The 13,319-nt window shown below is 51.0% G+C and overlaps 1 protein-coding gene across 3 annotated transcripts in view; it reads right to left on the bottom strand.

Annotated features, from left to right (window-relative positions):
- Positions 1 to 13,319, bottom strand: part of PDE4DIP (phosphodiesterase 4D interacting protein) — a 34,550-nt gene that overhangs the window by 9,264 nt on the left and 11,967 nt on the right. For all 3 annotated transcript variants that reach the window (XM_075760243.1, XM_075760241.1, XM_075760242.1), the window contains 16 exons: positions 12,202 to 12,321; positions 10,373 to 10,492; positions 10,036 to 10,128; positions 9,704 to 9,922; positions 9,055 to 9,213; positions 8,565 to 8,678; positions 8,192 to 8,329; positions 7,697 to 7,876; positions 7,233 to 7,427; positions 6,416 to 6,559; positions 5,286 to 5,364; positions 4,658 to 4,746; positions 4,365 to 4,481; positions 3,791 to 3,928; positions 3,342 to 3,454; positions 2,450 to 2,577 (listed from right to left, as the gene is read on the bottom strand). In XM_075760243.1, coding sequence (XP_075616358.1) covers positions 2,450 to 2,577; positions 3,342 to 3,454; positions 3,791 to 3,928; positions 4,365 to 4,481; positions 4,658 to 4,746; positions 5,286 to 5,364; positions 6,416 to 6,559; positions 7,233 to 7,427; positions 7,697 to 7,876; positions 8,192 to 8,329; positions 8,565 to 8,678; positions 9,055 to 9,213; positions 9,704 to 9,922; positions 10,036 to 10,128; positions 10,373 to 10,492; positions 12,202 to 12,321 — 2,146 coding nt within the window. The remainder of the gene's footprint in view (positions 1 to 2,449; positions 2,578 to 3,341; positions 3,455 to 3,790; positions 3,929 to 4,364; positions 4,482 to 4,657; positions 4,747 to 5,285; positions 5,365 to 6,415; positions 6,560 to 7,232; positions 7,428 to 7,696; positions 7,877 to 8,191; positions 8,330 to 8,564; positions 8,679 to 9,054; positions 9,214 to 9,703; positions 9,923 to 10,035; positions 10,129 to 10,372; positions 10,493 to 12,201; positions 12,322 to 13,319) is intronic.

Genomic DNA, 13,319 nt, shown 5'->3' with positions numbered 1-13,319 from the left:
GGACACGGGAGAACCTCTTGTGCCAGGACACGGTACCCTACCTCTCACCATCACCCACAGCTCTGCATGGCTCCCAGCAGTCTAGGACTGGGGCAGAAAAAAGGGAGCACAAATCTCAAGGGGGGAAAAAAGGGGGGGGGGGGAGGGAAGAGGAAGGTGGTGCTGGGGGAGCAGAAGAGTGTGCACGTAGGGCAGCCTGTGCCCAGGCTGCTGTTCACCAAGTGCTTGAAGCCACCATTGCAACAGGAGCACACCAGGGTGCAAATTCAATGGGACCACGGCTGCTCAGCTCTCTCTGTATTACCAGCAAAGGAGACAAGAAGTACAACACAGCACTATTTTTCACAGACTCCTCTGTCTTTCCCACCTAGCCTGAAGGCAAAGAAAATTAGTCGCATGGTTTGAAAACTGCACACGGCCCACAGGCACAGGACACCCAGGTGCACTGGTTGTGCTGGAGGTCTTCACACTGCTGGGAACAAGGGAAGGGAAGCTAGGTCCCCAGGCTAATTGAGAGAGGAAGCAGAGACCTCCACAAAGAGCTACAAGACAGCACAAAGCACTGCACGGTTTGACAGAGGGTGCTCTCAGGTGTGGGATGCTCAGGCTGGTCCTCCTGTGGCGCAGAGGAGTGCACAGCCAGGGATATCAGGGATGAAAGGAAGCCCTAAAGAACAGAGCAGAACAGTTGGGACACTTTAGCCTAGGATAATGCTCCCCTATGGGGCACTTTACAGCAGGGATGCTAGCAGAGGCCAGGGACAGTTCTGCAGCAAAACACACAAGAAGAGATGGGAGCTGCTGGAACACCAGCCGAGACTTTCCTCACGCCATGCCAGTGGGTCTGTGCCGGGTCCTGGGCTCCATGGTACCCGAGGAACCAGCGAACCAGCCAGGCATCAGAGCCAGGATGGAGGAGGGAAGGTGGAAAGAGAAAGACAGGGACAAAAAGGCTCCTACAAAGTGAGAGGCAGAAGGAGAAAGAGAAGATGGTGCTACACAGAGAAGTGAGAGGAAGGGAATGAGATGAAACACAAGAGAGGAAAAGCTAACCAAGTACCAGAGCTGCCCAGCAGCCACCAGCCGTGTCCCTTCAGGCCACATGAGAACTGCTGAACTCACCACACAGCTAGGTACAGACCCAGAGGAGTAGTGCTGACCTGCTGCGTGTGAAGGGAGAGCTGTGCTGCCTCCGGTCCCTGTCTCAGGCAGGGAAGAGAAAACCTCAGGCGGTGCCACGTGAAACAGTCCCAAGGAGATGTGCAGCAGAGCAGCCACGGGTCCAGGTGGCGCAGCCCAGCAAGACGGAGCTCTTCCACTCCACTCGCTCCTAGCTCAGCTCCCCCAGCAAGCAGAAGCAGATTGCTCAGAGGAAAAAAATTTGCTCCTGACACCTTGGGAAGTGATTGAGTACCAGACAGCTGATCCATAGCCTGCCGTGCATGGGAAGCGCTGGTCATCAGAAAGCTGTTGCTATTGGTTTTCAGCTCTCATGCCAGCCCCAACACTCCCAGAGGGGGTGAAAGATGCCCTAGAAAAGGTATGCATGGGTGACAAGTGGGACTGTCCCCAGCAAAGTAGAAATAGGACCCTTCCCATTGCCCAAGGGGAATGTGGAGCCTTTGAGTGAGATCTGCACGTACGAGGGAGAGAGCAGACCCAGCCCAGACCCTGGGAGCAGGGACAGGTCTCAGTTACCTCAAGCCATCTGTCAAAAAAGAGGAGAATGCTCTCCCTTGAAGGCACTCACAAGCCAGGCTGAGACAACTTACAATTAGGAACAAAGAAAAAAAAAGTCAGTAAAAATCATCAATACTGGAGTAGGATTTGGTTTAAGGATAGAATGAATCATTGGTTCTACACTCAAGAGTTGTGCAAGAGCCCCAGGAAGTGCCACGTGGTCTTGTGGCCCTTCTCAGATTCTCTGGCTCTGGAACCCACTTTTCCATATACCCCTTCTCCTTTTGGGACAGCCACCATCAACCCAAGAGGGGGATGCCACTGGGTAAGAAAAACAGGGATAGGGAATACAAAAACTCACACTCATGCACTTGGGAGATGAGAGAGAACATTTGGTGTTTCCTTCAGAGAAAGGGAATCTTTATTTGGCCCATGGGGGTGAGAGCAGAAGGGAGATGAGGGAAATCAACTAAAATGGAATGATTTGAATGTGCAAATACATCAGTGGCCACCAGGGTGGGTCAGACAGGAACATACACAAGACACAGGTGGATTGCACTGATCGCCGTTTCCAAAGCAGCTCAAAAATTAAACAAAAAAAAAAGCCCTGCACCAGTTCTATCGTACCATTGCTAAGTACCAAAGCAACCCTCCCAGAGTCAGTGAGACAGGCTCGCTCAGTTAGTGAACCGTTTCCGTGGCAGGCGGGCGAGCGTCAGTGCTCAGAAGGCATGCTGGGGTAGGACTCTCACACGCTCCTGTTCCCCACCTCCTATGGCGCCCTGCGTCTCTAGCCTGCTCAAACGCTCCAAGCTTCTTCCAAGAGCTTCTTCCAGCTGTCCCCGGAGATCCTGGACCCCCTCCAGCTCCACCTGCAGAGTGTGGTCTCTCGCAGCGCTAAGCGGACACGCCGCACAAAAGGGAAGAGGGTTAGAAAGGCTGCAGCAAGCGCACACCAAATTGGCCCCTCCATCCGGGATTGCTGCTTATTCCAGGCAGGGGCCCTGCATGCTCCCCAGGCAGCGCTGCCACCTCCTGCCTCACCTCTAAACCTCCCCACAGCATAGACATCCCCTAAAAAGGCTCCAGCCCATGGCAGGGGACTCCTACTCCCAGCTGTTCTTCAGTACTTACCCAAGCACTCCACTTATGTGCTCTCTTGCTATCAGGTAGCTCCAATACCCTAGAGGCCGCAGCCCCATGAAGGGCAGGGGATTAGTGCAGAGGACAGGGAATGCAGGCCATGCTGCACTGGGGGAACAACTGCCTGGATAAGCACCTAGATAGATCCTTATCAACCCAACAGTTGGTTGGGAATTTGACAGAAGCCTCTGAAAGGTGGCCAAGTGTGGGTGGGAAGCTGAGCCAGGGAAGGGCTAAGCCAGGGAAAAAGAAATGGAGGTCCTAGAGCCTGAACAATAGGTGGCAACAGGGGGACTTTACACAGCGTGTAAAGCTGGCCACTGCAGCCTCTTCAAGGGAAAAAGGCAGCCTAAAACTTGGGACTCCCAAAGCCACATTCTTTGCCTAGACTCCCTCTTTCCCACTGAGGGTTCTCAGACTTGCAGAATGATCGCTGCCTCAGGGATTGCCCACTGGACCACCCACACTTGCCCCAGCAGCAGAGCAGGGCAGTACAGAGCCAAGGCAGTCTTGCTTACCTGTCTGGGTGCGTGTGAAATTTTACCAGGCTGCCATAGAGCTGCCTCTCTGCCTGGAGAGCCTCATTTAACCGATTCCTTTCAGCCACCAGCCCTTCCAGCATCAGTAACAACTGGTTGGAGAGAAGAGACAAGATATAACACTTAGAGACAGAAATCAAAGGAGGCATCTTGCTGCCCCAGAGAAACAGGGGCTTCTCCCTCATCTCTTGCTTGTGTCCAAGTGATCAAGTTGATCAGTGTCACCTCTGGACTCCCAAAAGACTCTGCCATGAGACAAATGCTAAAAGGGAATCAATCCTCTCCTTCCTTGTATTCCCCCTATTATACACAGCCAGCTTCCAACAACAGGCACATCTCAGCATATCCAAAGGCTGAAAAGAAAGCCTCATCACTGAGCACCAGCAGAAATATAAACACATCCAAGCTTGCCCCACATGGCACACTACCTGCTGCTTTCTGTTTCCAGTAGCCTCTTGTCCTCGTGACTCTGCTATGGCCACTTTCTCCCGAAGCATCAGCACTTCTTGTGTCAGCCTTTCCATGGCTGGAATTTCTTCAGGATCCACCAGCTGCATCTGCAGATCCTGAAAACCAACAGCAGGAGGGGTCAGTGAAAAAGGGATCAATAACAAGGACAGCTGGACCTTCGTAATCCTCCCTGGAACGTAACTGCCAAAAGTTTCCAGTGTTTGGGAAGACCCAGGTCTCCCAGGAAAGAAATGCCGAAACACCCAGAGTGTATTAGGCACAGACAACAGCCTGGAGCAAGAACTGAGAAGGGACACAACACACTCAGCCTGAAGGACTCAAAGAAGGTTGTTTGGAACACTAAGAGCAAAAAGCCAAATAAGGACACTCTGGGGGTTTGGGACCTTTGCTTTCTGACCAAAGTAACAGAGGGCTGTAGACAAACTAGCAGCCACACCATCCACGGACAGACAGCCACATTACTCTGAGGATATGGGGAAAGAAGAGACTCCTCTGCAGCTTTCTCAGGTGGAGCACAGCACGTTATCTCACCTTGATGAGGTCCTCTTTGATCTGGATGGTCCTGGTCAAGGACTCTATATCTGAGGCCTGCACTTGCAGCTCTTCCTCCTGCGTGGCCACAACAGACTGGAGAGCAGCGAGCTCCCGCTAGAGAGGGAAGAGAAGTCCGTGAAAGACTTCAGAAAGCCCAAACCCCACTGTGAGCTGCTGCCCCTTTTGTCTCACTGGGAGTACCCTCACAATAGAGGGGTCCAAAACCTCCAGTGAGCCCAATGATCTCCTGTAAGCAAGGGAGATCAGCACGGGCTCCATCACAAGCTCACCCTGCTTTCTCTTTCCTTCTTTGCCATTAGCTCCAGCTCCTCTTTGGCATTAACAAGATCCTTCTCCAGTTCTGCAGCTGATGTCATAACTGCAAAGACAGCTTGGTTACTGCAGGGTTACTGTGTCAGCTCTGACCCCAGGATCAGACAAAATCCCTCTTTGGCAAGATAGGTCTACGATGCTCGCACTTCCCACCAGACTGCCTCTTAATAAACACTCTTCACCACTTGATCCCTAAACAGCAGCCCAAGGTAACAGCAACACCCCAAGCCTGTTGTCCCACCCTGGCAAGGTTCAGGTGTCCTGGCCCCAAGACAGAACCCAAACCAGTTGCACTTGTCTCAGCCCAGCCTGAACCATAACATCAAAACCCCTTCACTGGACAGCATCAGCTCTTGAGTAGAAGCACCTCACCTCAAACCTGACACCAGTCTTTCTCTTTCCCACACTCCCATCCCCAGACATCCCTGAACCATCTCCCAAAGGGGAGGCACAGCTTTATTTCAAAATACTCACTCTTGCTCAGAGCTCTTTACTCTCTCTCAGTTTCATATAACCATGTTTCCCTCACAGCAAAAAGCCCTGGTCATGTTTGGGGACCTTGAAAGAAGCTGTCACCACACTCACCTCCCTCCATCCTGCAGCTGCTGTCCCCCTGTGGGGGTCCAGCAATGGCTGTAGCTCCACAAGCTCTTCGTAGTATTTCCTGAAAACACAAAAGCCTCCAGGTTTGCACCTTTACGGGGAACCTAGCACCAGTTTCCCCAGAGCTCCAGGACTGCAGCAAAGCTGCTGGCCGCTTTGTTGATGCTCTGAAAAGTGAGAAACCAATGAAGGGGATCTAGCCAGGCAGTGGGGACAAGGGAATTGCACCCAACCTAGAAGCTCTATGTGTGGGCAACAGGGCTCTGGCCTTGTTTTATTTGGCACTAAGAGGTTGCTGGCAGTGAGTATCTTCATAGTAAGGATTAAACAGGTTTCACTCAGCAGCAGCAAACCCATCTTTCAACTGAGATTCTACAGACACCTACATCTTCATCCAAAGATGTGGCCTAGAGGGATCATGCAGGAAGGAAAACAGAGTTTGGCCCATATACACATCCCTGGAAGTCTCTAGAGCTCACTTTGATCCTGGGAATAGAAATGAGCAACCTGTTTACAGCTGCTGAAAAACATTTGACATGTCGGCTCACCAATAAACCATTAACAGCTGCTCAAGTAGAAGCATGGCATATGTAGCCTCAGAGTTGTGTTTGGCCTCAAAGGGGTTTTTAGCAAAGCTGCTTTAAAAATACCAACTCCAATTGTGGAAGAGACAGCAAACAGCCAGCAGGCTCTGCCAAGAATTAGTGGGACCTAAAATTAGCTCTCTTGTCCCCTCCAGAATGTGACAATGTCAGGGAGGGGATTACACTACTGTGAGGCAGCCCAGCCCAAGGAAGGACTGGGTCAATGCTGGAAGGTCAGAGGGTGGATTTCTTTCATACTCTCACGTGCCCTAAGGACTCAAATACTGCCTGATCAAAACGAAAGGAGACATTGAGTGACAAAGGCTGGTGGAATCAAGATCAGAACATCCAGGCAACATTTCTGCTCTTCAGTTTCTTCTTCTCCTCCTATAGAAAGTCTCTCCCCTAATCCCACTTCCATTTCTATCATTCTCTGTGGTGCCCCCCTCTCTCCCATTTCCTCCTGTGGCAATCAGTTCTCCATGGAGGCCTGAGGCCACAAACAGAGAAACAGTGAACGATTCTTACTTGTATGGGCTGTTTGTCCTGCTTCAGCAGCCTGGCACCAGCCAACTGGGTCCCAACAGGCTCCTTCCCCAACACATACTGACGTAGGAGTTGTAACTCACAGCTCCTCTCAGCCAAAGCACACGCCATCTTCTCAGCAGCTGTCTGATTGAGCAGGAAAAACAGGGGAAGACAGGGCTGTGATCAGGGGTGGGATCCCTGTCCCTCACATTCCTTAGGGACTAAGGAAAACCATCTCAATATTTATCTGTCACTTGAGACTAGAAGTGCTCTGCAAACCAGCCTGGGAGCTACTGCTCCTGGCCACTCAGAGTGACTCTGCTGCAGCCATCCCATCTCTACTTGCCAAACAGATGCAGCAAGACTCGGCCTCTTGACCTATAGAGCTAAGGAGCAGAGCTTCCTCAGACTTCTGCGCTACACAAGAAACGGCTCAGTGTCTTCTTTTTTGGTCTGGAAACAGCCATGTGAAGCAGCAGCCCTCCCACAGCCCCTCTGCTACCCCAAGCCCAGCAGCACAGATATCTAAGAGGATGTGCACCTCCTTCCCCACCACACACACAAACCCTGCCCAGTCCACTTAATGACAGGAACCTGACACCCAAACATTGCTACAAGAGCTGCTGCTTCCCAACTGCTCCCATGTGACGGGTTGAGACCAACCTAGAAACAGCTGATGGCATCTCAGATGATTCTTCAACACTCAGCAGCTCCACCAGGCTACACCAACAGCAGCCAGAGAGCAGTTCACCTTTGCTTAACGCAAGACAGAGCCATCCACCCCAGTCTCCCCACTGCGGCACCACAGACAACTCACTCTGCTCTGTTGCTCCTTGGTGCTCAACGCCTGCAGCAGCTCCCGGATTTCAGCATCATGCTCCATAGTCTGACGGTTCCTGTCACTGAGGAGATCCTGCAGCATTTTCTCCTTGTGCTGGAGACGCAAGCAAAGCTCCTCTGCTACCTCACTCTGTCCTGGGCCCAGCTTGCACAGCAGAGTTGCTGTAAGCTCCTGAACAACAGGGAGGAAAGGAGAGATGGAAAGGCATTGCTACCATCAAACTGCAAGCTGTTGAAGGATGAACAGCTCTTCAGCCTGGGCATAGCTGAGAGAGCAGCATCTCAGCAAGCACAGCCATTTACAGGTCCCAAGCTTTCAAAGCACTGGGTACAGGTTCAAGTGCCCTCCTCGGAGGCAGGCAGCCAGGAGGCTCTTGTTTGGGACCACTCTCTCTGCAGACAAACTGGCTGAAGGCTCAGGAAGCCAAGCTAAGCCTTTACCTCCACTTCTTTGTTCCTGTCATGCAGGCAGGTCTGCAGCTGCTGGATGATCCCCTCCTGCTCCTTCTGCCTGCTGCAGGATTTGGCCTCGATCTCCTCCTTGAGCCAGCGGAGGTTTTGGCAGGTTGCTGAGACCTGCTCTAGTTCCAGGGTTTTGGCTTTCAGGAGGCTCTCCAGGCTCTGGGGACAACAACAGCAGCAGCTCAACCAGGGACAGAGACTTTAACCTGAATTAAGCAGAACTAGAAATACCAGTCTCTCCTGCTAGTGGAGTCACATAGATTCACCCCTGTCCCCTCCAGACACCACACTCACCCTCTACACCCAGCCCAGAAACACGAGTGACCCTGGAACTCGCCCCGCACACAGGGCCAGGGGAAGGCCAACACCCTGCAGCCGCTCTCCCCAGCGACGGCCAGAGCATTCACAGGAAGGTTTGTCTAGCGCCATGCCACAGCCAGGCTGGACTCCGCGCACCCAGGTGCAAGCACTCACGTGAATGGTGGCCTCATTGCTGGACAGGACATTGCGCAGTCTCTCCAGGTCACTTCCACGCTCCCTTATTGAGAGATGTAGCTGTTGCAACTCTTGCTCCTTCTTCTCCAGGGCACAGAACTTCTCATCTACTGCTCGCTAGGGTAAGAGGGGGTGATGGCTCAGAATAGGGTAGTAGGGCTCTGCAGCCCACCACTCACAGTGTGGGGCACCCCAGCTCTCCCTTTCAGAGGGCTCCTCTGGAAGGCTGAGCCATGAAGAGCACGTAGAAGACATGGCCAGCCCTGGGGTCAGCCTGGGGCTGCACTGCTGATGGCAGCCCAAAGGCTGAGCCTCAGGGAAAACTGAGGCATCACCAACAGACTGTGCTCACCTCCAGAGCAGCATCCCTATCGCTGACTCGCTGCTGCAGTTTCTCCAACATGGCATTCATGGCTGCAGGGCTCTTGTCCAAGTTCTGCTGGCATTGCAGAAGCTCTCTCGATTCCTAGAGGTCACACATACACACACCCCTAGTACAACTGTCAGTCCAGAAACCCCCCAGAGAGCAGCACAGGAGAATCAGGACTACCTACCTCCACCCTACACTTGCTCTACCCGCCCCGCGTTACAGGGTGACAGAGTCCCAGCACCCGGGGCTGGTTGACTAGCACCTGCCAGGGCTCACCAGGCATTGCTGTGGGCTGAGGTACTCAGACACCTGGGCCTTCTTCCTCATCTTGGCAACACAGAAGCATCTCTTTCCTTCCCCTCTTCAAAGGGCATGTGTGAAAGCTACAGACTGACTTTTGCATCGCCAAGTACCAAAGGAGAAGCAGGGGCCCTGGCTAGTTATGCTCAACTTGAATCTTTCTGCATCTCACCTGCAGAAGCTGTTCCTTGCGAGCCAGATGCTGACTCAAACGCTGAACTCTCTGCTCCTGGGCCTGCAGCTCACGGCATTTCTCCCACTCCACAGTCTGGAGCTGCTGAGCCTTGTCCTGCAGCTCTGCCTGCAGCTGCTGTACCACAGCACGCAGCTCCTGTGAGGGAAAAAGCACATACCTTGGCAGTCAGTCGTCAACAGCCAAAATCGCTCTGCAATACTACATCTTTCACATCTCAAAACACATTTCCATGGTGATGAAGTTTGCATTTATTTCATTTCCCAGGGTATCCATCCATGTAAACCCCTTGCTTGGCCACAGGCAAAGCTTTACAGTCAATCACAACTAACCTGCGCAGCAGTGGACATTAACTTTGTAACACAGCAAAAAGAGATGGGACGTTTGCACCAGCTGAAGACATACAAGTGACAACATACCCACTATCAAGTGTCTTTGCTGATTCTAAATCCTCAGATACAAGGCTAAGGAGGCTGGAGAATTCTCCCTGCCACATGTGACAAGGGGTCAGCCAAGTGTGCCCAGACTGGTGTAGGCAGAAATGATGAATGAGAGCAGAGTACTGACTACATGAGTGCTTCTTAAGTCACGTAAACCCAGAGACTTCCAGGCTAAGTGCTTGTCGTACCTGGTTGTGTTTCCAGGTTGCCTCTTTCTGCTGCTCTTCCTCGTGCACCATTGTCTCTAGGAGCTGGGTTGCTCTCCTGGCTTCAGCCAGTTGATGCTCTTTCTGGCGCTGAGCTCTCTTCAGTTTCCGCACCTCCAGCTTGGTGCAGAAAAGTGTGTTCTGAAGATCCAGCAGTGACATTTGCTGCTCTTGATGAGATGAGAGCGTGCTCTCTGACATCTAACAAGAGTGGAAAGCAGAGAAACTCAAAGATTCATTTCACAAGAGGGATTTAAAAATCAAGATCCCTGCAGAATGAAACCTGATGTATTTGAGGCTTTCCAAGGACATACCTGCAACTGTCCCAGATGGCTTCTGTGTAACATGTCCCGCAGCTTGGCCATTGTCTCATTCTGCCCTTCAATGATATGGTATAGCTCTTCTGTCTATGAGTCAAAGGATAGGAAGCCCTGTCATTGGCAAAGCAAGCACAAACCCTCCCGTCCCAAGCCTCCAGTGTGGATTACGACACATCAGCATCACATGGAAGTACGAGCTTTGCAAGAAATAATTTAATGAGATCCATGATGCCTAGCAATGGCTTAAGCATTGCTTTTTCAGTCACAGCCTACAGGGCTAGCACACTTTCCTCTTTTGGTGAGCACCACCCTGTCCACCCAAAACTATTACCTTACTCTCTTTGCTCTTCAGGGCCTCATTCAGACTCTGGATTGTACGATCTTGCCTCTGTGATGTTTCTTGGACAGATTTTAATTCAAAATTCAATTCGGTCAGCTTTTCCTGTAACAACTGAAGACAGAAATATGTTGGGTTTTTTAATCCTGCCTAATGCTCTACATAAACACCCTTAAGGCTCCCTCCACTCCTTACTCAAGTCCACACAGCCCAGGTGTTCACCAGACCAAGATCAACGCGGCTCCCTCTAGAGTCTGTAAACACTGTTTGAGCTGGGTGGAGAGCAGTAAATAAACACAAAGCTTTCAGTCCCTCCAATGCCAGCCCCCATGTGCATGGCCAAGGTTCCAGGCTTGGCTTCATGTATCATACTGCCTCCCACAAACTGCAGGAGAGTCTTGCTTGGACTGCCCAGCAGCCTTCTCAGTTTCTACTGTTTGGTTTTGTTCCCTTAAGAGGGAAGGGCAGCTTCATCCCAAAAACCTCCCAAGAGATCTGGAAAAAAAAAAAAATCAACATGGAGAAGCTACACATTCTAAACCCCATTCCCTTTACTTTTGAGGTCCTCCAGAGCATTGCAGCTGCCCCTTTACAGTCTCCCAGCTCCTCTTACTGCCTCCTTCAACCACCCAGGCACTCTTGCAGCAACTGCTGGTCTTGGTAATTTTACATTTAATCAGATCAGCAACTTATTTAGCCTCAAGCTCTGGCTGCAGAACAACAAAGCCTAGCCAGTGCCAGCATGCCAATAGTAAGGCCGCAAAGCAAAGGGGAATGCCTTACTAGTCTCCGTGGCTGGTTTACAACCTGAGAAACTTTTGCCTTTGACATTTTCACCCTAAAGAGACTACCATCTCAAACAGTTTTAGGACAATTCTCTATTTTCACCATAATGTTCATGACACAGCACACGTTGTGCACTTAAGCAACTGTTTGTTAGCATTTCTAAACATGCTGCCTGTTGGCATTCTTAGCCTTGGATGATACGTATCTTCTTCAGAACTTACTCAGACCTCAATTTCTTAAGGAGTTGGTGCTGCCACATGATTTTCTCTTATTGCTCATTAGTTTACACACCTGTCATGCTATCTATTCTCTAAGAGACACTCCCCCTAAACTGTTTAAACACTTCCAACTGTATTTACTGGGCCTTGGGCCTCTTGATTTCCCTGTCAAACTTTGTGGTCCAGGCAGCTCCAAGAATTACAGATGTCCCCAGATTTAAATAAAGATCCCATCCTGTAGGTTTTTTTTCCCCATTTAATCCCTCTATTTTCCCAGCACGTATAATTTACCTTAGAGTTCAAGAGCAAAACTAAGAACATCAACCACTTAAAACATGTGTTAAATTTGATCTATTTCCAGACAACTCAGCTGCATGTTTCTTTCCTAAGAAAGTGTTTCAATCAAAATGAAAACAGGAGCCCCTCTACGCTGATATCCCTTACTGTTTGCAAAAAGGAAGGCAGGTGCCCTTCTCTCCTGCACCAGATGCAGCCCATGCAAATCCAAGAGACAAGGAAATAGCCCTGTGCATATCTCCTTCACCAGCTCCCAGAATGTTCACCAGGCAGGTGGGAAGTTCTTCCAAAATAATGGTTTGCAAAAAAGAATACAGAAAATTTACACACTACAGCTGCAGAAAAAAGTAAATGCCTTTAACTCAAGCTGGTAGACAACAACAGCGCTGAGAACCACGCTCCAGCACACACCCCTGCTGGAACAGATGCAGACGCCTGTCTCTGGCCAGGCTAGGAGGCACCCTCCAATACTAACTACATCAGGCTCACTAGGTACTGATTTTGCTGTTCATGAAGAAGTACCTTGTTGGCAGCTTCAAATTGCTGGATTTTGCCCTGCAGCTCTGCAGCACACAGATCAGACATGTGCTCCCCCACTGCAGGGTCACCTGGAGCCAGCTGCTGACGTTCATCCTGCAAATTCTGGAAGGAGGGAAAAAAAAAAAAAAAAGATAAATGGCTCAAGTTTTGCACTGGCTGCTTCTATTCAGCTGTCAGCCCTCAGAGACCTTGCAGCATGAGCTTAAACATGCTCCACCAGGCTTTTCTAACTGCCTCTGAAACATCACACTGCCCCTCTCTCCCATCACCTGTGTGGCAGGCTGGCACCTAGCTGCTCTCTGCCTGACCTGCCAGAAGTTCCCTGCTGCCCTGAGGCTCTGGTTGAGCTCCCTGTCTCTCCTCACTCCTGTACTGTGAGCCCAGCAGCTTGTCTGACTCTAACCACTGTCTGCAGGCTGATGACAACGGATCTGCTCCCCACACCCTAGCTACATCACTGAGACCTCACTCCTTCCCATGTGCCCTGCTGGCAGCTTCAAAACAAAGCCAGCACAAAACCAGTCGTCTTCTTCCCATGTTCTGCCAAGCTTCTCCTTCTTAATCAAGCCCACAACCTTCAAACCTTCCCACCAACTGTCCTCCTGCCATGACCTGGCAGTCACCCTCCACTCTGAACCTCTCCACTTGATTCTTTGGGCTCTCCTTCACAGGTCCCCGTGCTCCAGCACCCACACTGCGTGCAATTCCCTGCAGCTCCACAAGCAGTAGCAAATTCAATGCCACAGCTGAGATTTTCTTCATGACACATATCCATGTATTGAGGATGGAAACAGCCTACTTTCTGACATGTGGCCTGCCAGATCCTGCTGGCTGAGCACACGCTAATCTCTTGTCATCCCTTCTTACTCTTGTGCTACGTCCTGCCTAGGGAATTGTTAACTCCTGAGAGCAGAATTCAAACCCAGCCACCCACCCCAGCCCTCACAGGACTCATTAAGTATTCCTGAGTATCATCAGTGATACGAGATGAATTGTACCAGTGTCTGTTTCAAGCGGAAGCCCTGGTGAGCGCAGGGTTGCAGTGCGGAGCCTGTGAGAGTATGGCAGAGCTTTTCAGAGCACCAGCTCCAGGCAGTGCA

This window comes from Balearica regulorum, chromosome 8 (assembly GCF_011004875.1).
Source record: "Balearica regulorum gibbericeps isolate bBalReg1 chromosome 8, bBalReg1.pri, whole genome shotgun sequence".
Lineage (NCBI taxonomy): Eukaryota > Metazoa > Chordata > Aves > Gruiformes > Gruidae > Balearica > Balearica regulorum.
Note: the sequence above shows the minus strand (reverse complement) of the source record. Positions and strands in the feature narration are given on the sequence as shown.